The sequence below is a fragment of the Serpula lacrymans genome (genome assembly GCF_000218685.1).
Source record: "Serpula lacrymans var. lacrymans S7.9 unplaced genomic scaffold SERLAscaffold_9, whole genome shotgun sequence".
In the NCBI taxonomy this organism is placed as follows: domain Eukaryota; kingdom Fungi; phylum Basidiomycota; class Agaricomycetes; order Boletales; family Serpulaceae; genus Serpula; species Serpula lacrymans.
In genome coordinates, this window is record NW_006763298.1 from 1,720,612 (window position 1) to 1,747,045 (window position 26,434).

Sequence of the window (26,434 nt, forward strand, 5' to 3'; positions counted from 1 at the left end):
CTGATAAACGATGGTTTGTGCTAAACCAAAGAACGCACATAAGTGGAGAGTGGAACCCCCGCCGTACTTGGAAGAGTAATCGCCCGCATGGTTCAGAGCCATGTTTACACTCTCCTCACAATTGAGAAATTCATATATCGCGTCCTTGTTCGTCTTCTCGGAATCTCCACGTGCATGATGTCCCCAATATTGTGCAGCGTAATTAGTTAAGTCTCCACTCCAGCCCTGGGTTTGTATGCCAGCTAGGAATGGCGGTGAGAGAGCTTTAAGGCAGATAGAAGTGAGTTTCGCATGGGAATTTGGGTATAGCCATTCTTGGTATCCGACGAAGTATTCCTGGACTGTGCAGTCTTGTAGAAGCAACGAGTTAGTACAGCGTGCGTATGAACCGAAACCCACGTTGCTTACGAAAAAAGCGAAACACAGAATCTTGTGCATCGACCTTGACCAGGCCAACGCAAGCATCTACTATGATGGCCTCATCCACGAGGTCATCGTCACTGATTTCAAGTCCTCTAATTAAAGCTAGAATATACTGAAGCCCCCTGATGCTCAATGGTCTGTAGGCATACGTGATCACCATAATGGCATTCAAAGCGATTTCCCGAAGACCCTCGCGTAATCCACAGATCCTCTTTACAGTTTCCTTATACGCAGTGTCCACACCCTTTGGTAGATCCTTGAGGGCGGTTCGAACATCTCCACGAGTAGGTTTGATTGCTAGTGACTCCATAAATAGACAACACAGTAGAAACCTTGAACGGTAAATTAGTTTAAATTCCCTAGGAGAAAACAGAAATAACTCACATTCCCTTTGCATATGCTATGACACATCCAATAATTTCTTCTCTTAGAGTGGAGTCCCCGGCAATGTGCACGTGTAATGATGTCCCTGGACGAATGCAGCCTTCAATGTACATTCGCATATCATCATCGTGTGCATGAATATCCATGCGGTGAACGTCATGAAGAGCTCTCCCAATTGAGTCCATATCTCTCGAAGTTACTAGTAGATTGCATCCCAGGGATTGAAGCAAAGTGAGTAGGTCAAGGTGACTGCCATCATCCTTTGCGATTTCGTCCAAAGCGTCAACGACAATAAAAACTTGAGAGAATGTCTTTATTTCAGCTAATAATGTACTGTGAACATCTTCCAGAGTCGGACTGAGTCTTTGTTCTTGACGAGACTCATACTGGCTTTGGACGCGGTGGAAAGTAGGTGGAAAATCTTGGACGAGTTGTTTCAAAAGACTAGCAACAAGATGAGAAACTGATTGTTGCGCTTGCTCCTTGTAGTTGCAATATATGAAGAGCACCGCAACATCGTGGCTTCTGTGATGCTTGATGAGATGATCGATGATGAATGATCTATAAGGAACAAAGCATTTTCAAGGTGTATTTCTGACCTTTGTCTCGAAGCACTTACGAGAGGACTGTTTTCCCGACACCAGCTGCCCGCCTAACAATGAGCAACATGGACGCTGATGATAAGCCACTCTACTTACGAATGCCAGGGCACCATAGGGTTTTTACCTCTCCACATTGCCAATCTTTGAATTTCGGATCATTGAGTGCCCATTCTGAAGTCCCCTCGCGCCGCAAACCGTAGATGTCGCTCTGTGTTTGACGGAAATTGAGAGGAGACAGCCAATCTGCGAGCGCTTGCCTTTCGTGCGCTATACGTTCGAATATGTGAGAGGCATGGATAAGTGAAAAAATATAGAACATACTGTGTGATTGATTGAAATATTGGTTGATTGTTGTGTTATCGCCTTCTAGTTTATTGGTGAGTTGGGTGCCATGAACCTCATTAAAAGTGCTGTTGCGAGCATCCACCTCTCGAGCCTGCGCCACCGAATCCCTGACCGTGACATAGACATCCAGAGCCGATTCAGACATCGAGGATACTCCCACGTGTATCCAATTTCAAGTTCAAGCTTTCAAGACTCGAAGAGCAACTTGAGGTATCGACAGATCAATTGATAGACGAGCTCCAGAATTTTGTTTGGCAGGCTGCATGCGTGACGCACGCCAAAACTTGAATCACTCAGTGAGCTGTATCAGAGGAGTCACGGTAGAGTCGTACTACAGCAGCTCAGACTTGCGGATGAAGCTTCGATGTACACCGATGCGATGGGCAAAGATATGTTAAAGCGTACAGCCCGAGGGACTGGATTTAAAAGGAAGTGAGCACACCTCGTGATTCAAGTTAATTCCTGTTCCTCAGCGCTTCTTCTAGCTCCCAGGCCAAGGCTTGCATACTTCTATGCCGAAAATCATTCTGCAATTATATTTGTCAGTGGCGATGGTCGTTATGGCTCAGCGCTCAAAGCTTGACCTGAGCATTCAAATCAAAACGTACGTATCGCACTGGCAGAGGTGATTGACATGTCCTTCAAACCCAGCTTCGGAATTTGTGTGTCACGGTTCTTTTGAGTTGTTGGTTGTTGCGAAGCTCTCCGTAGTTCCATTGGCCTAAAAATCACAAAATCACATTCTATCTCATACCCTTATCTCGCAAAGACAGGTGTAAATTTTGCTTGTTGAGTATATGAAATCTTACTCACGCGATCAACAAATCATAGTTTTCAATGGGATCCTCATGATCGGACTTGTATTAAACATCAATAGTACAACTGCCTTTGACAATACGAAGAAGCCACTCGTAATGCGCTGAGCTCTATAATCTTCTCACACCACCCCGCTCTGCGCTCAATCCAGTACTAGGAGAGACAAGTAAGGTGCCGACATCAAAGGGATATCAAGCCACCAGATTATGAATGGTCACCTGGTAGATGACCTCATTGCTTATCTTTGGGTTGCGAGTGTTTATATAGTTCAGCTTCGTATTAATTCGTGAAGGCGCAGCTCACTCCTTACTCCAGTACTCATGTTCGAAGTGCAGAATACACGGTCCGTGGCCCTTGTCTTATCGCTTTTTGCTATATTTGGCATCGCAAAATATCTGGTACGAAAGGCTTCGAATAAGAATGGCCATTTGCGATTTCCTCCCGGCCCCCCACGACTCCCCATAGTTGGCAACGCACTTGAAGCCACCAACTCTGACAAGCCATGGGTTACTTATAAGAAATGGGCAGATGTTTATGGTATCGATCTCATTTCTAACACGAGACTTACTTCACAGTTATAAATCCGGTCTTCCAGGTGATATCATATATTGCCGAATGCTCAACCAAGATGTTATCATTATCAACTCAGAAAAAGTAGCAAAAGACCTCCTAGAAAAGCGTTCGTCCAACTATTCAGACAGACCTTTCCTGAACACCACAGAAATGTCCGGACTTTCCAACTATATATATATATATATACTTCGGATTTACGTGAGTGTCTTTCACAGATTTGGATTCATGTTCAATGTCCTATTCTTGCGGTACGGCGACAAGTGGAGACAACACAGACGATTACTCCACGACAAACTACGTACAGCTACTGCCCTTTCCTACCGCCCTTCACAAATGCATAAAACACACCAACTTCTCATTGACATGCTTGAGACTCCTGAAAATTTTGCCTATCACTTACAGGCGTAAGCTTTTAGCGCTTGTATACACCAGGGTTCATATAGCTAACGATCTCTGTAAATACTGTCAGGATGATGATCTCCACTATAATGTGTCTCACGTATGGTTATGAAACTGCGCGTTGGCGTGACCCGCTTGTTGCAACTATCGAGGAAGCCATCGGAAACGCTCATGAAGTCACAACACCCGAGGCATCAGCTGTTCTTGACGCTTTACCATTATGTAAGTTTCCTAAAAATTGAGACATACTCTGGTTTTGGTACTAATAATGTTTCTCTATGGTAGTGTTACATATCCCCTCCTGGTTTCCTGGTGCAGGTTTCAAACGCCGAGCGCGCAGAAGCCGTGAGATGTTCTCGGATATGGTTGAGAAACCATTTCAATATACAAAATCACATATGGTATGATTCAGCTATCTTGTAACTATTCCCGTCTGAAAAGTTCGTAGTATTCCGACAAGGCTGTGAAATGCATAGTTTCTGACCTTTTGGCCACCATCAAGGACGAAGATAATCACGATGAATTTGAGAAAGTCATTAAAAGTGTCGCTTCCACCCTAGTTGTTGGTGAGAACATTGTACTTGTATAGGTTTTATATCGATCGTTGCAACTGATATGCCTTCAGGAGGATCAGAAACTGTTAGTAATCTTATATTGTCTTCACTCTGTGTTTTGAAGATAGATTCAACAGACCATGTCCACTCTTTTGGATTTTGTGCTTGCCATGATATTATTCCCGGACGTCCAAAAACGGGCTCAAACCGAAATAGATTCGGTAGTGGGCAGTGATAGGCTACCTAACTTTGATGATCGATCTTCCTTGCCTTATGTGGAGGCCGTGCTTCGCGAGTCTCACAGATGGCATCCTGTTGCACCTTTAGGTGAGCATTATCTTGAATCAAGAACTGGCAGAGTTGCCTGAGGTTCTCGCAAGGTGTTGCGCATGCCGCAGTGGATGATGATATTTATGAGGGATATCGGATACCAAAAGGTCTAGCTGCTCATCTGTGACTTGCAAAAAATTGGCTTATTTCTCATGATTTACTTGTAGGAGCGACAGTGGTTCCAAATGTTTGGCCAGTCATCTCTCCTCCCACTATATTCATGTCACTTATTATATTACAGGGCAATGTCACAAAATGAGGCCAAGTATCCAAATCCCTCGGAATTCATGCCAGAGAGGTTTTTTACAGCTGATGGAAAGCTCAATGACGATATGATCCATTATGCGTTTGGATTTGGTCGGCGTGCTTGCCCTGGCCAGCATGTAGCTAACGCAGGAGTCTGGGCAGCCATCGTGTCTTTGCTAGCTATCTTCAAGTTTACAAAAGCAAAGGATGATCAGGGGAAGGGGATTGGTATCGAACCCCAGTGGACAACTGGCATAGCAATGTGAGTCCTCACCACTAAAATTGTAAAGTGAATGCACTCATCAAGGGCCGCTGTGGTTTTCTTGTCAGTCATCCCCGTGCATTTCCATGTCACATTGAACCACGGTCACCAGATATAACCTTCGAAAAGCTGCATCAGATGATCAGTCATTTTACTTAGACATCTTGATCATCTCGTGCTTGGTCAGTGTTCTCGTTATGCAGCCAGCTTCTATGTAGCATATAACAGTGCAGCCCCGTTGAGTGCTTGTCACTGATCTTAACCCTAACTTTCGATCTCGCCACGTTTCGTCCATTAGGACCAAACACGGCGGAACTACCTAAACGTTACTGTCAACGTGTCTGATACAAATTGCCGCTACGGCGACATAGCTTTGTACTGCAAAACAAAACCAACCCCTCTGACTTATTATATGCATCTCTTTCCATTCCAACGTCGTCGTTGTTCCAACCACTGGTACCGCTACATGTCATCTGTTATCACTGTCGGTTAGACATATATTCATTAACACATACCATGTCCATTGAGTAATAAATGATCGTGCTACTTTTGAATAGATCGACTTGATCGATCACCTTTCCGTTCAAGTCTTGATTGCTGTTGATCACGCGTCATATACTCATGTCCCTACTAGTAGATGTACATCAACACCAGACCCATATCATCCCTGCTTTTACCGCAAAACCCGTACTAAAAGTCTACATGCACCATACCGTTCCTCAAAAGCATCGTCTTTTGAATACGCTCGCAAGCACTCATTGCTACACCCAATTTCACATCAGACAATCATGAAACCAAACACTGTACTCTGGCCCTCTGGTTCACACTGCATTGTCATTCACCCCTAACCCCTAAGTACTGGGTAAATATGGATCCGTTCTTAAGACCAATAGTATGGGGGGGGAGGGGGGCGTATAGGGAACAAGCTTCAAAGCGGGCCGGAAAGGAGAAGCAAGAGGTGACAGGCTGGAAGGAGTGATAGTGGATGAAATCGAGTCGTTATAAGCCACAGCCGTGATATAGAATCAAGCATGGTGCTTTGTATCGAATAAAAGCGAGTTATCAATATCTGAAAACCGCTGCCAAGAAAGATGCGAGTTAGCTTGAATACCTGATTTATATGCATGTAACATCTTACCAAGGCCCAATAATTAGATATGTTACATCATGCCGACAATAGTTTGGAGATCTCTGAATGACCCTTTGCCATGGAGAAGGAGAGAGCTGTCCGACCATTTATGTCCTTCAAGGTGGTATCCACGCCGCGCTTTTCCAGTATTAATTTCACAATATTCAAGTGACCCGTTTCTGCTGCGAAGGAAAGCGGCGTCCGACCACTATTATCTGCTAAGTTGACTTGCACGTCATGATTCGCCAATAGCAGTTTAACGGCCTCCGCATTTCCCTTTAAAGCTGCGGATGAGAGTGCTGTCTTCCCAGATTTGGTCACTGAGTTGACATCTACATCATCCCTGGTCGTCAACAACAGGTCAACGATATTTGTATGCCCCTCTTGGATTGCAAGCATGAGCGCGTTCCGACCATCCCTATCTTTCGAGTTGATATTGACATCATGCCTTTTTATAATAAGTTTCACAACCTCAACATGTCCCAATGAGGCCGCGGACATGAGAGGTGTCGTCTGCCCACCGTTGGTCACCGAGTTGACATCTATGCCACGCCACGCCAACAGCAACTTGACAACCTCTTTGCGTCCATCTCGAGCTGCGCACATGAGCGGGGTCCAACCATGGTCGTCTTTTTTGTTGATATCCACATTATTCCTCACTAACAATGCCTTGGCAACATCAACATGTCCCATTGAAGCCGCGAGCGAGAGTGGTGACCGGCCAGATTTGGTTACTAAGCTAACATCTATATCTTGCCTCGTCAACAGCAGCTGAACAATCTCTTTGCGTCCATCGCGAGCTGCACACATGAGCGGGGTCCAACGATCGTTGTCTTTTGCGTTGATATCCATATCATACCTCGCTAACAATGCTTTCACAATGCTAAGATGCTTCATTGAAGACGCGAGCGAGAATGGCGTTTGGCCAGCTTTATTTGCCATATTGACATCTACATCTTGTCTCTCCAACAACAGCTTGACAACCTCCTTGTGCCCGTCTCGAGCAGCGCACATGAGTGGGGTCCAGCCAGCGTTGTCTTTTGTATTGATATCGATGTCGGGCTTCGCTAATAACATCTCCATGACCTCGATGTTTCCCTTTGAAGCTGCAGACGAGAATGCCGTATGTCCGGATTTGGTTGCCGAGTTAACATCTACATCATCCCTAGCCACCAGCAACTCCACGATGTCCTTATGCCCATCCCGAATTGCAATCATGAGTGGGTTTTGACCTTCCCTATCTTTCGAGTTGATATCGACATCCTGCCTTGCGATCAAGAGTTTCGCGACATCAACATGTCCCATAGAGGTCGCAGACATGAGGGGCGTCATTTGCCCAGCTTTGGTTACGGAGTTGACATCTACATCTCGCCTCATCAACAACAGCTTGACAACCTCTTTGTGTCCATCTCGAGCTGCGCCCATGAGTGGGGTCCAACCACGACCATCTTTTGCATTGATATCTGCATGGTGCCTGGCCAACAACATCTCCACGGCCTTGATATGTCCCCTAGAAGCTGCGAGCAAGAGTGGTGTTTGGCCAGCTTTATTTGCGAAGTTGACATCTACATCTTGTCTCTCCAACAACAGTTCAATAATTCCTTTGTGCCCATCTTGAGCTGCGCACAAAAGCGGGGTCCAACCATTGTTGTCTTTTGTATTGATATCGACATTGTGCCTCGCTAGCAACTTCTTTGCGACCTCGGTGTGTCCCTTTGAAGCTGCAAACGCGAGCGCTGTCTGCCCAGATATGGTTACCGAGTTGACATCTACATCATCCTTAGCCAACAGCAACTCCACGATGGCCTTATGCCCATCTTGAACTGCAATTATGAGTGGGGTTCGACCGTCCCTATCTTTTGAGTTGAGCTTGACATCCTGCTTTGCTATCAGGAGTTTTACGACATCAACATGTCCCATAGAGGCCGCAGACATGAGAGGTGTCATCTGCCTAGCCTTGGTAACCGAGTTCACATCTACATCCAGCCTCATTAACAACAGCTTCACAACCTCTTTGTGTCCATCTCGAGCCGCGCCCATGAGTGGGGTCCAACCACGATCGTCTTTTGCATCGACATCTACATTGTGGCTGGCCAACAACATCTCCACAGCCTTTACATGCCCTCTAGAAGCTGCGAGTGAGAGTGCTGTCAGGCCAGATTTGGTTACCAAGTTGACGTCTACATCATGCCTCGCCAGTAACAGCTCAATAACTTCTTTGTACCCGTCTTGAGCTGCCCACATGAGCGGAGTCCAACGATTGCTGTCCTTTGCATTGATATCCACATCGGGCCTGGCCAATAACGTCTTCACAACGTCAATATGTCTTTTTGAAGCCGCGAGCGAGAATGGCGTCTGGCCGTCTTTATTCACCAAGTTGACTTTGATGTCGTGCCTTGCCAGCAACAGCTCAACCATGCTTTTATGTCCACCCTTGGCTGCAAACATGAGCGTGGTCCAACCATCCCTATCTTGCAAGTTGATATCCACATCACACATCGCTAGCAGATGTTTCACGACCTCGATATGTCCCATTGAAGCTGCAGACATGAGTGGAGTCGTCCGGCTAGCTTTTGTTTCCGAGTTGACATTTATACCGTGTTTTGCTAACAACAACTTTACAACCTCGTTGTGTCCACCCCGAGTTGCGCCCATGAGTGGAGTCCTCCCATGGGTATCTTTCATGTTGATGTCCACCTCTCGCATCTTTAAGAGCTGCTTTACGACCTCAATATGACCTGCTGAAGCTGCAAGTGATAGTGATGTCCGACCACCATCATCTTTCGTGTCGATATCCACGCCATGCCTTGTTTCCAACAATTGCTTCACGACCTCGACCCTTCCCATGAAAGCTGCGGCTGAGAGCAAGGTCTGACCACCCCCGTGTTTCAGATTAACGTCCACATCATTTCTCGTCAACAAGAGACTAACAATCTCTCCATGCCCATGGTGAACTGCGATTAGGAGTGACGTGTTACTCCTTTGAACTCGATCTGAGTAAGGCCAGGCCAACAGACTTTTCACGGCTTCAGTATACCCTTTTTCAGCTGCATACATGAGAGGAGTCCATTTGTTTTTATCTGCCGAATTGACGTCGATATCATGCCTCTCCAACAACTGTTTGAAGACCTCTATATGCTCGTTTTGAGTGGCGAATGTGAGGGAGGTCCGACCAAACTCGTCTATCGAGTTAACGTCCACTTCAGGCCTCGCCAGCAGCAACTTAACGACCTCTACGTGTCCCTTTGCAGCAGCAAGCAACAGAGGTGTCATGCCCCGTTTTGTGCACGAGTTGACATTCATGACATCTCGCCTGTCCGCAATATTGCCGTCGTCCAATTGATCAACGATAGTTCGTGCCAGACCAAAATTTGCGCATAAATGTAGGGTGGAACCGCCATCGAACTTGGAAGAGTCATCGCTCAAGTATTTCAGAGCTATATCAACTTTCTCCTTGGAATGAAGAAAATCACGTATCATTACGTTGTTCTTCTCGACGGGTCCGCAAGCATGATACCCCCAATGTTGTGCAGCATAGCGAATTAAAGTCTCACTCCAGCCATGGGTGCGAGGATTTTTTGACAACAAAGCTGAGATAACGTTTAGGCAAACGGTTGTAAGTTCCGCATGGGGGTCTGGGGAAAGCCACCCTGTGTATCCGACGAAATATTCTTGGGTAGTGTAGTCTTGTAAAAAGTAATCAATTAGTACAGCTTTTATATGAACTTAAAAAGTCATGCTACTTACGAAAAAAACGAAATACGCGTTGTGCATCGACCAAAAGTAAACCACTACAGGCATCTACTATGATTGCTTCATCCACGACATCGTCGTCGCTGATTTCCAGCCCTTTAGTCAATAAAGCTAGAGCATATTGAAGCTCCTTGACAGTCAAAGGTCGGAGAGCATAAGTGACCAACATGATGGCATTCAAAGCGATTTTCTGAAGACCCTTGTCTAGTCCACAGATTCGGTCCACCGTTTCCTTGTAAGCACTTTTGACACCCTTCGGTAAATCCTTGAGGGCAATCCGAACATCTCCACGAGTAGCCTTGAGTGCCAACGATACCATGAATAGACGACAGAGGAGAAACCTTGAAATGTAAATTAATTTGGGCTTGTCAGGAAAGGTACCTATAAACCACTTACATCCCTCCTGCGTACTTTATGACACATAGAATGATTTCTTCTCTCAAAGTGGGGTCTCCAGAGACCACTACATGTAATGGTATGCCTGGAAGGATGCAGCCTTCAATATACTTGCGCATGTCATCCTGTTGAGCATGAATGTACATGCGGTGGTCGTTGTCAATGGTGTTCGCAATCGACTTTATATAGCGTGAAGTTACCAGGAGATTGCTTCCCAAAGATCTGAGCTTGCTGAGCAGCTCAAATTGACTGCCATTATAATTTGCAACCTCGTCCAAAGCGTCAACGACAATGAAGACGCGAGAAAATGTATTTATTTCATCTTTTAGCGCATTGTGAATTTTGCGTAGGGCTGGAGTGAGTTTTTGCTCTTGATCAGATCGATGTCGCTCCTGGACGCGTTGGAATGTAAGTGGAAAATCTTGAACAAGTTGTTTAAGCAGGCCCGCTATGAGATTGGAGACTGTTTGTTCCGCTTGTTCCTTGTAGTTGCAATAAATGAATAGAACGGGGACTTGGACATCGTGGTTTTTGTGATGCTCAATAAGATGATTGATGATATATGATCTATAGAGCACAAATGATTTTTAAAGTGGGTTTCAGGCGTTTGTCGAAGCGCTTACGCAAGGACCGTTTTCCCAACACCGGCTTTCGGGCTCAAAGTCAGAGATATAAACCCTGATGACGATGATAAATACTTACGACTCCCAGGGCACCACAGGATTTCTTCCTTTTCACTTCGCCACTTTTTGAATTTTTCGTCTTCGAGTACCCACTTTCCAGTCGACTCTCGTCTACTACCATAGACGTTGTTCTGCGTTTGACGGAAATTGAGAGGAGATAGCCAATCTGCGAGTGCTTGCCTTTCTGGAGCTGTATATGGGAATATGTGAGATCCGAAAGAAGTGAGAACCAAGAGGCATACTGTTTGACTGGTTGAAATACTGCTTAATGGTCGTGTGCCCGCCTTGAAACTTGTTATTGACTTGTACACCGTGACCGTGAACTTCATTAAATGTGCCGTAGCGAGCATCCATATCTCGAGACCGTGCCAGCGACTCCTTGACCTTGGCATTGACATCAAGATCCGACATTGAGAATATGAAGAAGAATCCCTGTGGAGGACACTACAACTCAAAGCTTTTGCTTTTGCTTCATTAAGGGATGGAAAGAACGAAAGTGTCTGTAGACGCGCTGCAGGACCCAGTGCAACCCAGCGTCTATCAACATATCACCCTGAGCGCCGTATTGTTCTCACCATGGAATAATATGTATATACGGCTTTACAAATGTCCCAGGTCACTCCTCTGATCGATATCGACTGGGTGTTTGAGTCCTGGAAAGATGAATGTTGCTGACGATGGTCTCTGGATGGGACGAAGAGCAGACAGACACGACTTGCAGAAGAGAAATTGTGGGAATATTTCCAGATAGCGATAAGATGACGCCCAACGTAAGATAATTATCCCTTATCGTACAAAAGCCATGGGTCCATTTGTTGTCCCGGTCTTGACATATCTCGATCGTCCGATCACTGATCGCCCCATCACGTGTCGATCACGCATCATACGCCTCCACGTGCACGCCAACGCCCATCTCCTCTGCCCGCTTCACCACAAGACACGCGATTGCCACATCCTGCAGACCCACGCCTACAGACTTGAAGATCGTCACGTCGCCTTTGCTCCTTACATCCACACATTTCTTCAGCTTTTCTGCCTCCCCATCTCCTACATTTATCGCCACGATCTCACCAATTTCTACCATACTCTCCTCCCCAAGCCCAGCGCCTATGAGCTCGCCCGCCTCCACCAAACACGCCTCGCGTGAATCTACAACGACCACGCCCGCCCTCTTCACCAAGGCGTCGTCGATCTCGCGCATCGTTGGCTTGAAGCTACCGACGAGATTCAGGTGCGTGCCGGGCGAGACCCAGGAGGAGGGGAAGAGAGGTGATGTGGACGGTGTAGCGGTGCAGATAATGTGAGCAGCGCGGACGAGCGATTCAAGGTCGAGGTGGTCGCCCGAGTTGGTGCTCACGTTAGAATCCGGGTTATCGGCGGGAGTGGGCGTGGAAGCGAGGACATTGAAAGTGATTAGGGGGTGACGCGCATGGAGGATGTTGAGGAGTGCGAGGACGCGGTCATTGACGGATCTGTTGACGAGAGTGATGGTGTTTAGAGAGGGAAAGGCGCGGAGGTGGAGGTCGACATGAGCTTCGATCTGTTTTCCTGCGCCAAATGCGACGAGGGTGGTGGGTGTCTTTGAGAGGAGCAGGCGCGAAGCGAGGACAGAGCCTGGAGACGAATGGACGCGTTTGTTGACCATTTAGTAAGCAAAGTAGATAAAGCTCACCTGCAGCGTTCCTTGTGGCGGTGAGGCTTCTCGCATTCACGATCGCCTTCACCGCACCTGTGTCATCGTCGATCACGAGCGTCGAAGCAGGAAGGCCGCGAATATCTGTGGGGGAAGAGGGGACCGAGACTGCTTTTATGGCAGTACCAATGCCAAGGGCGGTGGAGGGCATGAATAGGGCCGTGTGGTTTGGGAGCGACAGTGCGGATCTATGGGGTGCTTGGAACGAGGAACGAGAGGAGAGACGGGCGAAGACGGAAGTCATAAGTGAATCAAGATCGGGCGGGAAAAGCTGCGAAGAGATAGCACTGACATCCGCAGAAGATAGGACGAGGAGAGATCCAGGCTGCGATTGGGAGCGTGGAGAGATAGACGCAAGGGGCTGAGGTCGGGGTTGATCAAGCCAAGGCACGTATTGTTGTATTAATGTGACGATCTCAGTGCCAAACCTATCCGCGTCGCTCCATCCCGTTTCTTTCTTCAGCTCGTCGACAGATCTGATGCTGTAGTGCTGCGCACCATCGACGATGCGGTCCAGGACGGCGAGAGGCATAGAAGAACCTGGTCCGTGATCTCTGAGATGTGCCATACCATAAATTTCAGCTGTCTTTGCCTCTCTCCAGTCTTCAAGGACCTCGCAGAGTGCAGATTCAGAGTCATTTGAAGCCATGTTCGAAATTATTGAGGTGTTGATGCTCCAAAATGATAGCGATGGGGTTCACAAATATGATGTTTGATTATAAGAATGAAAGGAGTGTGAGTGATGAGCACTGCATGATGAGCGCTGGCCCGGCAAAGTCCGATATCACTATCACTGCGGTGGTCCTCAAACTTTCCTCCCCTGTGATACATACCTGCTGTACTCACAGCGCCAGCCCACTAGGGATTACGGAGTATATGTTCAACGATTCGGATACGATTGCGGTATTGGACGAGCGGATAGTAAGCCAACTCCACAAAGACCAAAGAGTATTTAGTTGGCCAGCGTGCTTTATGAGACACTAATTGTTGTATAATATACATGCGTCTTTGAGAGAGAAAATGAGAATTGAACGAAACACCACAAATTAGATTTGATATCAAGCAAGAAGACTGATCATTTCATTCAGTTTTGCGATGGTCATGCCTTGCAACCGTGGCTCAATGCGACACGGAAACGCGCGCGGACGACTGACGACAAAACAACGACAGTCTTTAATGAGCGCAATGTACGCGCAATGTATGCAGCAAGGACTCACATCGCTGCTCCAGGTGTCCATTGTGGCTCGATATTGATCTCATTCCCTTGATTATCAGTTGCTTTGGTAAATTTGAACACAGGAGACTATGGCTATCCAGACGGCTGCATTAGCTACGTGTTGGCCAGCACAAACACGTCGGCCGAATCCAAAAATATATGAAGTGGCGTCGACGTTGAGCTTGCCATCAGGTTTAAAAAAGCGTTCTGGTACAAATTCTGAGGCATTCGGGTACTGCGCCTCGTTTCGTGACATTGCCCTGCGAAGCGACGTTCACTGAGCGAGGATAATAGTGAGGTATAGGGCACAACTAACCATACATTTGGAATCACTGTCGCTCCTTCAAATAAGTATATTAGACAAACCTTTTTTCACACGTCACAGATGGGATGCTGGACCTTTTGGTATGTGAAATCCCTCATAGATATCATCATCTACTACAGCGTGTGCAACACCTTACAACAAGTTTTATTAAGTATTTTCAGTTTCCAGCTACAGCAATACTCACCCATTGGAAAGACAGGATGCCATCTGTGCGACTCGCGAAGCACAGCTTCCACATAGGGCAAGGCACAACGATCATTGTGACAAAACCGGATAAACCCGGTCTCTGCTGAAGCAGCCATTGTTCTCCATGGAGCATAGCCACCACTCCATGGAGTAACCATTGTTCTCCTAGGAGCACAATTGTACTCCTAGGAGTCATTATACTGTAGCGAGTAGCACCTCCGACTATAAGTAGTAGGGGGTTTAGTATAGGAATACCTCAGTCGTTTCTATAGCCTCTCGGGCAGCGGCTGAGTTTCACCTAGTTTTATTAGGTTATGAGCCCTGGTGCGTAAAAGCTACGCAGAAAATAATTCTCATTTGAAACGGCAACCTCGGAACCATGACCACAGCACACGATACGTCCGCATGTCCAGTTCTCACTGGACCCAACAATTTTCAGATATGGAAACTCTGGATCATCTCAAAGCTACGTCGGGAAAAAGTTCTCCGGGTTGTTACTGGAGAGGAGCTTAAGCCCTCACCAGGAAAACCTACCTCCTCGGAGGATCCTGAGATCACCTGGATACTTAAGGATGAGAAGGCACATGGAATCATCCAGGACCACATCTCTGATGCCCTCCTAATGAGGACTGGAGACCTCACCATCTCCAAGGAGTTATTTGATAAACTTGTCTCACTCCATCAAACGTCGAACATTGCCTCGGCCTTCTATTCATTCCAGCAACTCACCAAATTGTCCTGGGATGGGACATCACCTATCCAGGACCACATTGCGAAAATCCGGACAATTGATTCACACCTCTCCGGAATGAAACTAGGAGTTGATACCAAACTCATGGCTTTCGCTCTTCTCCAATCTCTCCCATGCACTCCTGAATGGCAAATATTTTAGTCATCAGTAATCAACACAATGTCGATGATGAGAACTGGTGTTAGAAAACCACACAAAAAACAAACTAACACACAATCCTCCCAGATTCCACGGAACTTGTTTATGAGCTTTGCCTCCTAGAACAGTGGGTGCTCTGGTTGTTCGTGGGGTGGTATGTATAAGGGTCCTTCAAAGTAAAACCCAGAGGTGTATGAGTGTGGGTTTTGAGGAGGAGGGATGGTTGAATTTATAGAAGATAGGTGCTTAGTGACGAGTATAGATGAGCACTACCTTGCTAATGGTAGCACAAGGTAGGTTCGAGAACGACGAGGATGACGAGGTGACGAGGTTCCCAGTGATAGCAGGCTCCTGACGCACAAACTGTAGTGCTCAGAAGGACTCTAATCGAAAGGGATAACAATGACTTCAAAAGTGGGAAGTGACGATGACAGCAGTTGACAGTGGTAGAAGTGGGAAGTGTTGTGACCACACTGGATCACAAGCAGCAGAGTAGTGAGCTTGAAATTAGAGAAGAAGTCTGGATTGGAGTTCTTGTTTTTTTTACAAGGTAAAATACAGGGGTTTATATAGTAAAAGAAAAGTAGGCTATGCACAGTATAGCTGTGCAAAAAGAATGAGAAAGAACATGAAGGAAGGAATGTATGCTGACGAATCCTGCATAGGTAGTACAGGATAAGATTGTCAAAAAAAGGAAAAGAAAGAGATAGAACAATGAATGCTGTGAGTAATGTCACAGGTTTGTATAGCCATAAAGTAAAGTCCAATAGCAAAAAGAAAGCAGGAAAATCATGATGTCATGGGAAGATGCAGTAAAAAAAGGCAAGGCAAAACACTATCAGTATCAACACAGTTCCTTTATTGTCAGTCAGGCATTCTAAAAAATATGTGTCCATAAAAATGATTCAAAAATCAAAAATAATTGCACTGTATATGAATGTTCTGCTGAAGAAAAAGAAACTGGAGCCACCGGTCCACCACCTAGTCCAAATCCGACAGTTCCATGGCCTTACCAATGGACTGGTTGTGTTTGACCACCTGATCAAACGAGGGAGGGAGAGGAGTAGTTCCAATTTGGAACAAGTGAGTCCCAGGCAGCGTGTGGTAGGTGTAGCTGTAGCGAAGACGATGGACAAAAGATAAGTGTACCCAAGTGAATGGGACAGCGGTGAACATGGGCGACGCAAGGGGTTGAACCTTCTCCAGCTCAGAAACTACCCACCCACGCTCCAACCAGGCAAGACGAGCGACCGATGTTTTGATAGTATATGATGGCAGATCGACGTCATGAAGATGGACCTGTTGCCCTATTTGGACCGGCTGCCGGGGCTTTGCTGATATCAGCAGTGGCACGTGGTAGTCAACGGATTGGCGACGGAAGCGGATAGGAAGTGGTGACATCAAAAATGGTGGGGGTGCAAATAAAATGAGGAGGAGGAGGGTGGAGGTGACGGAAAAGTGGATTAGAATGGGGATCCAGAAACGACCGTCAGGTGAGAATAAAAAGGAGAGGAAGGGGCCCATGGTGGGGCTAGGCAAAGGAAGGGGAGTAAGGGAAACGACAAAAGCGAGGGCGCAATGCAATGTGTAGCCAGTGGCGACATGAAAATTTGCCAAAATGCCGAAACACAGAAAGTACCGGATGGAAAAGCAAAGGTGAGCATGACTGGATTGCCTAATAGACGTGATGCTGATCAGCCACAAGTTCGAAAAAGGCAATATTAATTACTATTCCACATGGCACTGTGCCTGTGTGGCGCAAAGGCAAGTCTTTTGAATATTCGCTTCATTATTGACACCTGTCCATGCTACCAATCAACTTTGGTGCATGACAACGATTGAAGAAATTAAACTTCCCTTTGATGCAGTTGAGATCCGGATTACTGCAGAAATTGCACGACAGTCAGGGAAGGCCCCTGGAGGTTCCGAATCAGCACTCAAATCCGAGAAGAAATGGTGTAACTTCCACAAAGCCAAATCACACAACACCTCAGAGTGTCGAACACTTCAGTCAGCTGAAAAAGGTCAAAGGAAGAAGGAAAAAGAAAGACACAAGGATAAAGGAAAAGAGAAGGAAAAGGCAAATACAGCGGAGCAATCATCTGGATCTGACTCCAAGGAGGAATAAAGTCATATTGCATTGGAACATGTACATATTTCCAAGCCCCTTGCTAAATGCATTCAAGCTTACCTTGTGTCGGAACCCGATAAGACCAAAACAACAATTATTATTGACTCTGGAGCAACATCCCACATGGTCCCTCACCGCTCCTGGTTTGAGCCAGGAACATACCATGTTCTGCATCCTCCGAGGACAATCAGTTTTGGGGATGAATCCTCTGTAAATGCTATTGGAATTGGAACAGTAATCCTACAAGCAACCATTGGCAAAAAGGACTACAATATTGCACTGTCAAATGTCTTACTTGTGCCAAACTTTACTTTAGCACTCGTCTCTGTCCACAAATTGTCCAAAACGGGGTTATCAACACTTTTTCCAGCAGGGTCAAATGCTTGTGAAGTTCGGAAAAAGGAGGAACTTACCCTCACTGCGTTACACAAGCGAGGACTTTATCACATCCAAGCAAAACCTGAAATCAACCCGGAGTCAGCTTTTGCAGCAGTAGATGTAAATTTATTGCACAGGAGAATGGGACACATTGGAATGGACCACTTGCAACGAATGGTTACAAAAGGACAGCTCCAGGACATAGACACCCTTACCGGAACCCCGGAGTTTTGTGAACCTTGTGCTTTAGGAAAAATGAAGAAATTACCTTTCAAGTCCACTGGAGGAAACCGAGCCAAGCGCCCCATACAAATTGTGCACACAGATGTTGGAGGACCAATCAAACCAACTTCCAGGGAGGGTTTTTGGTACTGGATTATCATTGTAGATGATTTCTCCAAATTTCCATGGATATATTTCCTAAAACATAAAAGTGAAGCACTGGAACAATACAAGCAATGGAAAGAAGATGTCCAAACATTCTTCCGGACTCATTTGGGAGAAAAAAACTTCACTCCACTATACACAGAATTCCTCCGGAGCAATGGGGGAGGAGAATATACTGGCAATGCATTCAAAAATCAACTCCGAGGAGATGGTGTCATCCAAGAAACTACAGCTGCGGATACTCCGGAACAAAATGGCATTGCAGAACGCATGAATCAGACATTGGCTACATTAGCAACCACTATGCTCCATGATTCCAAGCTTCCAAAGTCATTTTGGGTAGATGCCATGCAAATAGCTGCATATATCACAGCACGCAGCCCAGCATCAGGACTACATGGAAAGACCCCATATGAAATACTGTTTAAAAGGAGAGTTGATCCAACTTTGTTTTGCCCTTTTGGATGCCAAGCATATGCCTTGATTCCGAAAGACAAAAGGCAAGGGAAGTTTTACTCCAAGGGGCGCAAAGCCATAATGATTGGCTACACACATAGAAAGCAAGCCTACAAACTCCTAGACACTGAAAAACGGACTGTGTTTTCCAGTTGGCATGTCATATTCAATGAATCCGGAAAGGTACAAAAGGATGACACTGCTCCCTGGAACACAGACACTAGCACAGATCAGTGGGAGGGACTTATTCCAGAGAATGCTCACTATCCAGACCAAAAAACATTGGAGGAGGATGATCCTGACCCTTGGATCCGAGATCCAAATGAATTGCAAATGGAACCATATCAGCATGAAGATGTTCCGAGAGCAGTGGGGCAATACCTCCGTGGAGACGTTCCGAGAGCAGTGGGAGCACCTGATCAGCTAAGACACCCTCCACAACAGTCTCTACAACCAAGACCTGAACACTGGCCATCTTCAGAACAGAAAGCCAAAGTAGAGTTACATGATAAAATTGGATATTGACCAGACCAGGGATTGAACCTGGAACCTTCTGGATACATGCCAGCTGCTCTACCAATTGAGCTATATGGCCAAGGTTATACAATGTAGGATTTTAAACATGACATGCAACCACGGACGTCTTACACAGAATAGCTGCTGCATACTGGATTGGCTTACAAATCAGAGGTATTATCCTATGGAGTATTGGTATGTCAGAGTATATTCTAACATTACAGTCAGTGGGAGGACAGCCCCTCAACATACAGCCAACTGATGTGGAAAGTGTCCGAATACAGCTAGACAGCCTGTCCATTGGATCAGCTTCTGGAAGGCATACAACACCTCCGAGGAGTCATCCAACACCTCCAAGGAGTCATCCAACGCCTCCGAGGAGTGATTCAACACCTTCAGGAGTGAATGGGGCAATAAATACACAAATGCGTCTACTCCCTGGAGTACCTGCACAAGTTCCTAAAAGAGCAGTCATGCCTGCTGAAGTCCTAGGAGTACGCAGAAGCAGTCGCCAGACCCGTCCTGCAGACAAAAACTGAGATTATCAAAGGACTCTAGATGAGGAACAGTCTCGAAAAGACCAGCATGACAACTCCATGGAGAAACCTAACACTCCTGAGGTTCATGAAGAAACATCTGATACAGAGGAGATATTCTTTGCTGGAATAGCAAGTACCGGTCCATCTAACACAGACCTTCCAAGGACACTAAAGGAAGCCTTGTCACGTCCGGATGGAGAATTATGGAAGTCTGCCTTGGAGGAGGAACTCCTAAGTCTCAATACTAATGCAGTATATGACACTGTTCCACTTCCGAAGGGAGTAAAACCCATCACATCAAAACCTGTGTTCTGGATCAAGTTTGATCAAAACGGAAACATTGAGAGATACAAACTCCGGATTGTTGCACAAGGTTTTACTCAAAAGTAGGGGATTGATTACCAGGAGGTTTTTGCTCTGGTTGCAAACTTAGAGTCAATCCGAATTATTCTAGCCCTGGCAGCAAAGTACAACCTAGAACTTGATCAAATGGACGTATCCACAGCTTATCTCAATGGAGAACTTGAAAAAGAACTGTACATGCTTCCTCCAGGGGGTGTTCCTATCCAACCTGGATACTGCTGGAGATTGAAGAAATCCATCTACGGGTTAAAACAAGCTGGTCATACATGGAACAAAACTTTTGATCACAAGCTATAGGAGCTTGGTTTCACAAGACTAAATGCAGAAACATGTCTCTATGTATTCCAGGACAACAAACAAATATGCTTTGTTGGTGTCTATGTAGATGACCTCCTCCTAGGAGCTTCATCCCGAAAATTCATGGATATCACAAAAGCCAAACTCGAATCCATATTCAAAATGCGGGACCTTGGAGAAGCAAAATACATCCTTGGAATAGAAATCCAACATGATCGTTCAAACAAACAATATCCCTATTGCAAAGCCAATACATTGACACAGTCCTGGAGCGTACTGGAATGAAGAACTGCAAACCAGTATGGACACCAATGGCCCATGGATCAAAACTCCTTGCAAATGCTCCAGGGGAAGATATTGTGCAACACGATGTCGATGATGAGAACTGCAGTTAGTAAACCACACACAAAACAAACTAACACACAATCCTCCCAGATTCCACGGAACTTGTTTATGGGCTTTGCCTTCTAGAACAGTGGAGTGGTCTGGTTGTTCGTGGGGTGGTACGTATAAAGATCCTTCAAAGTAAAACCCAGAGGTGTATGAGTGTGGGTTTTGAGGAGGAGGGATAGTTGATTTTATAGAAGGATAGGGGCTTTGTGACGAGTATAGACGAGCACTACCTTGCTAATCGTAGCACAAGGTAGGTTTGAGAACGACAATATGACAAGGTTCCCAGTGATAGCAGGCTCCTGACGCACAAACTGTAGTGCTCAGAAGGACTCTAATCGAAGGGGATGACAATGACTTTCAAAAAGTGACGAGTGACGATGACAGCAGTTAACAGTGGTAGAAGTGGGAAGTGTTGTGACCACACTGGATCACAAGTAGTAGAGTAGTGAACTTGAGAGTAGAGAAGAAGTCTGGATTGGATTACTTGTTCTTTTTTTTACAAGGTAAAATACAGGGGTTTATATAGTAAAAGAAAAGTAGGCTATGCACAGTATAGCTGTGCAAAAAAGAATGAGAAAGAACATGAAGGAAGGAATGTATGCTGACGAATCCTGCGTAGGTAGTACAGGATAAGATTGTCAAAAAAAGGAAAAGAAAGAGATAGAACAATGAATGCTGTGAGTAATGTCACAGGTTTGTACAGCCATAAAGTAAAGTCCAATAGCAAAAAGAGAGCAGGAAAATCATGATGTCATGGGAAGATGCAGTAAAAAAAGGGCAAGGCAAAACACTATCAGTATCAACACAGTTCCTTTATTGTCAGTCAGGCATTCTAAAAAAATATGTGTCCATAAAAATCATTCAAAAATCAAAAATAATCGCACTGTAAATGAATGTTCTGCTGAAGAAAAAGAAACTGGAGCCACTGGTCCACCACCTAGTCCAAATCCGACAGTTCCATGGCCTTACCAATGGACTGGTTGTGTTGGACCACCTGATCAAACGAGGGAGGGAGAGGAGTAGTTCCAATTTGGAACAAGTGAGTCCCAGGCAGCGTGTGGTAGGTGTAGCTGTAGCGAAGACGATGGACAAAAGATAAGTGTACCCAAGTGAATGGGACAGCGATGAACATGGGCGACGCAAGGGGATGAACCTTCTCCAGCTCAAAAATTACCCACCCACGCTCCAACCAGGCAAGACGAGCGACCGATGTTTTGATAGTATATGATGGTAGATCGACGTCATAAAGATGGACCTGTTGCCCTATTTGAACCGGCCGCCGGGGCTTTGCTGATATCAGCAGTGGCACATGGTAGTCAACGGATCGGTGACGGAAGCGGATAGGAAGTGGTGACATCAGAAATGGTGGGGGTGCAAATAAAATGAGGAGGAGGAGGGTGGAGGTGACGGAAAAGTGGATTAGAATGGGGATCCAGAAACGACCGTCAGGTGAGAATAAAAAGGAGAGGAAGGGGCCCATGGTGGGGCTAGGCAAAGGAAGGGGAGTAAGGGAAACGACAAAAGCGAGGGCGCAATGCAATGTGTAGCCAGTGGCGACATGAAAATTTGCCAAAATGCCGAAACACAGAAAGTACCGGATGGAAAAGCAAAGGTGAGCGTGACTGGATTGCCTAATAGAGGTGGTGCTGATCAGCCACAAGTTCGAAAAGGGCAATATTAATTACTATTCCACGTGGCACTGTGCCTGTGTGGCGCAAAGGCGAGTCTTTTGAATATTCGCTTCATTATTGACACCTGTCCATGCTACCAATCAACTTTGGTGCATGACAACGAGATGCATATTGAAGGGCGTCAAGTGTCATACCTCTCAATTGTAGGCTCCCTCATGTATGCCATGCTTGGAACCCGCCCAGACATTGCCTACATTGTTGGAACACTAAGCAGGCATAGCTCAGCTCCAAGGAGCCATCACTGGGAAGCTGCAAAATGTGTCCTCCGATATCTGAAAGCAACCAGGGACATAGAACTACAATATGATGGCACAGATGTCTCCATGGACATGGATTTCTATGGATATTCAGATGCAGATTGGTCTGGAGACCCAGACACGTCTTGATCAACATCAGGGTTTGTCTTTATCACCATCCGAGGAGCAATCTCCTGGACAAGCAAAAGACAAAGCATGGTAGCTTTATCCTCCAAGGAGTCAGAGTACATTGGATTGAGCAATGCTGGACAACACCTTGCATGGCTTCGGACATTTTTTGAAGAAATTGGACATGCTCAAAATAGACCTACAACATTGCACTGTGACAATCAAGCAGCTATCATTCTTACACGAGATCCACAGTTCCATTCTCGCACAAAACACATTCAACGGAAATATCATTTTATCCGAGATGACTTAGTATCAAAGGGAGAGGCAGTAATCAGATATGGTCCTACAGGAGATATGGTTGCAGACATTCTCACTAAACCCCTCACTCATGAAAAACACTAGAAATTCTCTAAAGCTATGGGACTACAGTTGCACTCGAGTGGGAGTGACAAAACTGGATAAACCCGGTCTCTGCCGAAGCAGCCATTGTTCTCCATGGAGCATAGCCACCACTCCATGGAGTAACCATTGTTCTCCTAAGAGCACAATTGTACTCCTAGGAGTCATTATACTGTAGCGAGTGGCACCTCCGACTATAAGTAGTAGGGGGTTTAGTATAGGAATACCTCAGTCGTTTCTATAGCCTCTCGGGCAGCGGCTGAGTTTCACTTAGTTTTATTAGATATAACCCCTATTCCAAAACAAATCTATTTACTGCCCTACTTGCTATTTCTCAGGCTAATTTATGTAAAGCATGTGGAGCTAACATACTAACTACTATTCTCGTTGAATATAGGATCAATTCACATTAGGAAGAAATTGTAAAATCCAATGTTATGTTTTTTTGACATATAAACATATGTTTGTTTTCCGATTTCTGGGGGAGAATTAGCTCATGGAGGCTTGCTGTAGTGATGGAAATTGTTCCCAAGCATCAACAGGCTTGATTGATTGGACACCATGGTCAGCAGGATATATCTGAGAGATCTCACAGTATGTTTGCAATTATGCATAAATTGACATCTGACCTAGAATTAGACATACAGATGCTCTGGGAGCCTTGGTCTTTCAGATGGGTTATTACTAACGTAGAAACCCCATCTATAAGACCTGGGAGCCTCTTGAAAGTGCTGCCAAGGGTGCTGGTCTCAGGTGAAATTCTTATTTTACTACTTTTATCAGTTATCATCACTCGGTATAGGTCTCACAGTGGTGTGATGGTCCGTCACATTGCATCATGCCTGATAAGTTCATTCCCGATTTTCCTGAAATACACTAATTGTTGTATAATACACATATACGACTTGGAGAGAAAACTGAGGGAATTGAACGAAACACCACAGTTTAGACTTGATAGCAAGCCAGAAGACTGATCATTTGATTCAGTTTTGCGATAGTCATGCCTGGCAACCGTGGCTCAATGCGACACGGAAACGCGCGCGGACGACTGACGATAAAACAACGGCAGTTTTTAATGAGTGCGATGTATGTGCGATGTATGCAGCAAGAGCTCACATAGCTAAACCAGGTGTCCATTGTGGCTCAATAGTGATCTCCTTCCCTTGATTGTCAGTCGCCTTGGTAAATTTGAATACAGCCAGCAAGGAGACTATGGCTATCCATACTGCTGCATTAGCTACGTGTTGGCCAGCGCAAACACGTCGGCCGAATCCAAAAACATAAGAAATGGCGTCGTCATTGAGCTTGCCATCAGACTTAAAAAAGCGCTCCGGTACGAATTCTGAGGCATTGGGGTACTTGGCCTCATTTCGTGACATTGCCCTATAAAGCGACATTCACTGAGCGAGGATATTAGAGAGGTATAGGGTGCAACTAACCACACATTTGGAACCACTGTCGCTCCTACAAATGAACGATCTGAGATAAGTCTATTAATGATTGGTCACAAATGGAATACTGCACCTTTTGGTATGTATAATTCCTCATAGATATCATCATCTACTGCAGCGTGTGCAATACCTTACAACAAGCTTTATTAAGTTATTTCATTTTCCAAAATTACAACAATACTCACCCAATGGCAGGACGGGATACCATCTATGCGACTCGCGAAGCACGGCTTCCACATAGGGCAAGGCGTCACGATCATTGAAATTAGGCAGCCTATCATTTCCCACAATGGATTCTATCTCGGCATGAGCCCGTTCTTGAACATGTGGGAACAGCACCATAGCAAGTACAAAATTCAGAAGGGTAGATGTTGTCTGTTGGTTATGCTGTTAAAGACATGGAGCAAAGCAAGCTTGGGATTACCAACAGTCTCTGCTGCTCCTAAAGGCATGTTAGTCACAGCAAGAAACTAACATTTTACTCTCACCAGCAACTGAAGTGGAAGCAACACTTTTGATGACTTTCTCTAGCTCATCATAATTCTCTTCATCCTTGACTCGAACCAGCAAATCAGTGACAATGCAAGCCGAAGCATTTCCGGAATCCTGTGGCCTTCTCAGATAAATAGAGTGAGAGATCAGGATCATACCACAAGTGCCTTCGTATATTGAAACGGCTTCTCAACCATTTCAGCAAACATCTCATAACACTCATGTGCCCTCCGCTTGATACCTGCGCCAGGAAACCACGAAGGAAGATAAAGGACTAGAATATTTTTTTGACATCAGATTCCGTAAATGATCGTTAGGAGAACTCACGAAAGGGAAAAGCAGAAAGAATAGCCGATGTTTCGAGTGACGCAACTTGAACACCTTGCACAAGGGCATGTTCGATGGTTGCAACAAGTGTATCATGCCAACGCTCTGTTTCATAGCCGTACACAATTGACATGATGGCCGAGGTAGCCATCCTGGGATCCAGGCACCATAAAACATATAAGATAAGTAGAATCTGATTATCTAGTGAGTGTGAAATGCTTACGTTTGTATGTGGTGTGCAAACTCGTCGGGCATTTCGAATATATCAAGAAGAAGTTGGTGTGTTTTATGCAATTGGGTGGGGCGGTAAGAAAGTGCAGCAGCTGGCCTCAGTTTTTCCTGGAGTAATCGTCTGTGTTGTCTCCATGTGGAACCATAGCGCAAAAACCCGAAATTGAACGTCCAACCAAATCTGTGCAGGAAAACCTGCTCGTTATAATTGATTCAGATATATGTAGGTGTAAAAAACAAACATGTCTGTGGTAATGAGGAATGGCCGGTCCGAATAGTTGGACGAACGCTTATCCAAGAGATCTCTTGCTACTTTCTCTGAATTGATAACGATAACTTCCTGGCTAAGAAGACGACAATACATGATTTCACCTTCAAACATGAATCAGCCCGTGTATGGACACAGCAATATAATTGAGATTAATACCATGGGTGTCTCCCCACTTCTTATAAGTAATCCATGGCGTGTCAGTGTTTACAACTTCAAGGGCGTTTCCCAGTAAAGGCAGCGGTGGAGGACCGGGAGGATATGGCAGGCGGCCCTTCTGTGAAGCCTTTCGCACCACATGTCTTGCAATACCAAACAAAACAGCGAGCGATAAGGCAAGGGTAACAGATTAGATACTCTGTAGCTCAACCATGAGTGCTTGACTGAGGATCCGGGAGAGTCACACCTTTACAAACCGAGTGAAGGGCATATATATATACTTATGACCTAAAGTGTGAACTTGTAACCTCAAGATAAGCAGAGAGGTCAGCTGAGCTCGTCATTAAGTTAGCGCACTGTCAGCTTCCGGTGTTATCTGAAAAG

The 26,434-nt window shown here is 45.6% G+C and overlaps 8 protein-coding genes across 8 annotated transcripts; 4 read left to right on the forward strand and 4 right to left on the reverse strand.

Annotated features, from left to right (window-relative positions):
- Window positions 1-1,900: 1,900 nt before the first annotated feature.
- Window positions 1,901-2,434, forward strand: SERLADRAFT_472094 (uncharacterized protein; the record flags this gene model as incomplete). The annotated part of the gene is given in 3 exon segments (XM_007320405.1): window positions 1,901-1,941; window positions 1,957-2,186; window positions 2,240-2,434. 2 exon segments carry the CDS (start codon window positions 2,119-2,121, stop codon window positions 2,340-2,342), a joined length of 171 nt encoding a protein of 56 aa, XP_007320467.1.
- A 456-nt stretch (window positions 2,435-2,890) lies between these two features.
- Window positions 2,891-4,938, forward strand: SERLADRAFT_439971 (uncharacterized protein; the record flags this gene model as incomplete). Its single annotated transcript, XM_007320406.1, has 10 exons — window positions 2,891-3,107; window positions 3,166-3,295; window positions 3,359-3,547; window positions 3,613-3,764; window positions 3,828-3,943; window positions 3,991-4,108; window positions 4,168-4,181; window positions 4,234-4,423; window positions 4,477-4,549; window positions 4,668-4,938. The coding sequence occupies 10 exons, from the start codon at window positions 2,891-2,893 to the stop codon at window positions 4,936-4,938; spliced, it is 1,470 nt and encodes a 489-aa protein (XP_007320468.1).
- A 1,861-nt stretch (window positions 4,939-6,799) lies between these two features.
- SERLADRAFT_472103 (uncharacterized protein) lies at window positions 6,800-7,281 on the reverse strand (the record flags this gene model as incomplete). The annotated part of the gene is made up of 2 exons (XM_007320407.1): window positions 6,800-6,863; window positions 6,891-7,281. Coding segments are annotated over 2 exons (453 nt in total), but the record flags the coding sequence as incomplete, so codon positions are not given.
- Window positions 7,282-11,769: 4,488 nt separating this feature from the next.
- SERLADRAFT_362462 (uncharacterized protein) lies at window positions 11,770-13,120 on the reverse strand (the record flags this gene model as incomplete). The annotated part of the gene is made up of 2 exons (XM_007320408.1): window positions 11,770-12,509; window positions 12,568-13,120. 2 exons carry the CDS (start codon window positions 13,118-13,120, stop codon window positions 11,770-11,772), a joined length of 1,293 nt encoding a protein of 430 aa, XP_007320470.1.
- Window positions 13,121-13,524: 404 nt separating this feature from the next.
- Window positions 13,525-14,231, reverse strand: SERLADRAFT_362463 (uncharacterized protein; the record flags this gene model as incomplete). Its single annotated transcript, XM_007320409.1, has 3 exons — window positions 13,525-13,737; window positions 13,806-14,064; window positions 14,121-14,231. One exon carries the CDS (start codon window positions 14,058-14,060, stop codon window positions 13,860-13,862), a length of 201 nt encoding a protein of 66 aa, XP_007320471.1.
- A 2,801-nt stretch (window positions 14,232-17,032) lies between these two features.
- Window positions 17,033-17,332, forward strand: SERLADRAFT_439975 (uncharacterized protein; the record flags this gene model as incomplete). Its single annotated transcript, XM_007320410.1, has 1 exon — window positions 17,033-17,332. The coding sequence occupies one exon, from the start codon at window positions 17,033-17,035 to the stop codon at window positions 17,330-17,332; it is 300 nt and encodes a 99-aa protein (XP_007320472.1).
- A 1,071-nt stretch (window positions 17,333-18,403) lies between these two features.
- SERLADRAFT_340122 (uncharacterized protein) lies at window positions 18,404-18,646 on the forward strand (the record flags this gene model as incomplete). Its single annotated transcript, XM_007320411.1, has 1 exon — window positions 18,404-18,646. A coding segment is annotated over one exon (243 nt), but the record flags the coding sequence as incomplete, so codon positions are not given.
- Window positions 18,647-24,067: 5,421 nt separating this feature from the next.
- On the reverse strand, window positions 24,068-25,987 carry SERLADRAFT_439979 (uncharacterized protein; the record flags this gene model as incomplete). Its single annotated transcript, XM_007320412.1, has 11 exons — window positions 24,068-24,170; window positions 24,239-24,505; window positions 24,562-24,586; window positions 24,647-24,703; window positions 24,759-24,948; window positions 25,002-25,015; window positions 25,062-25,179; window positions 25,224-25,339; window positions 25,393-25,544; window positions 25,616-25,804; window positions 25,866-25,987. 11 exons carry the CDS (start codon window positions 25,985-25,987, stop codon window positions 24,068-24,070), a joined length of 1,353 nt encoding a protein of 450 aa, XP_007320474.1.
- Window positions 25,988-26,434: the final 447 nt, after the last annotated feature.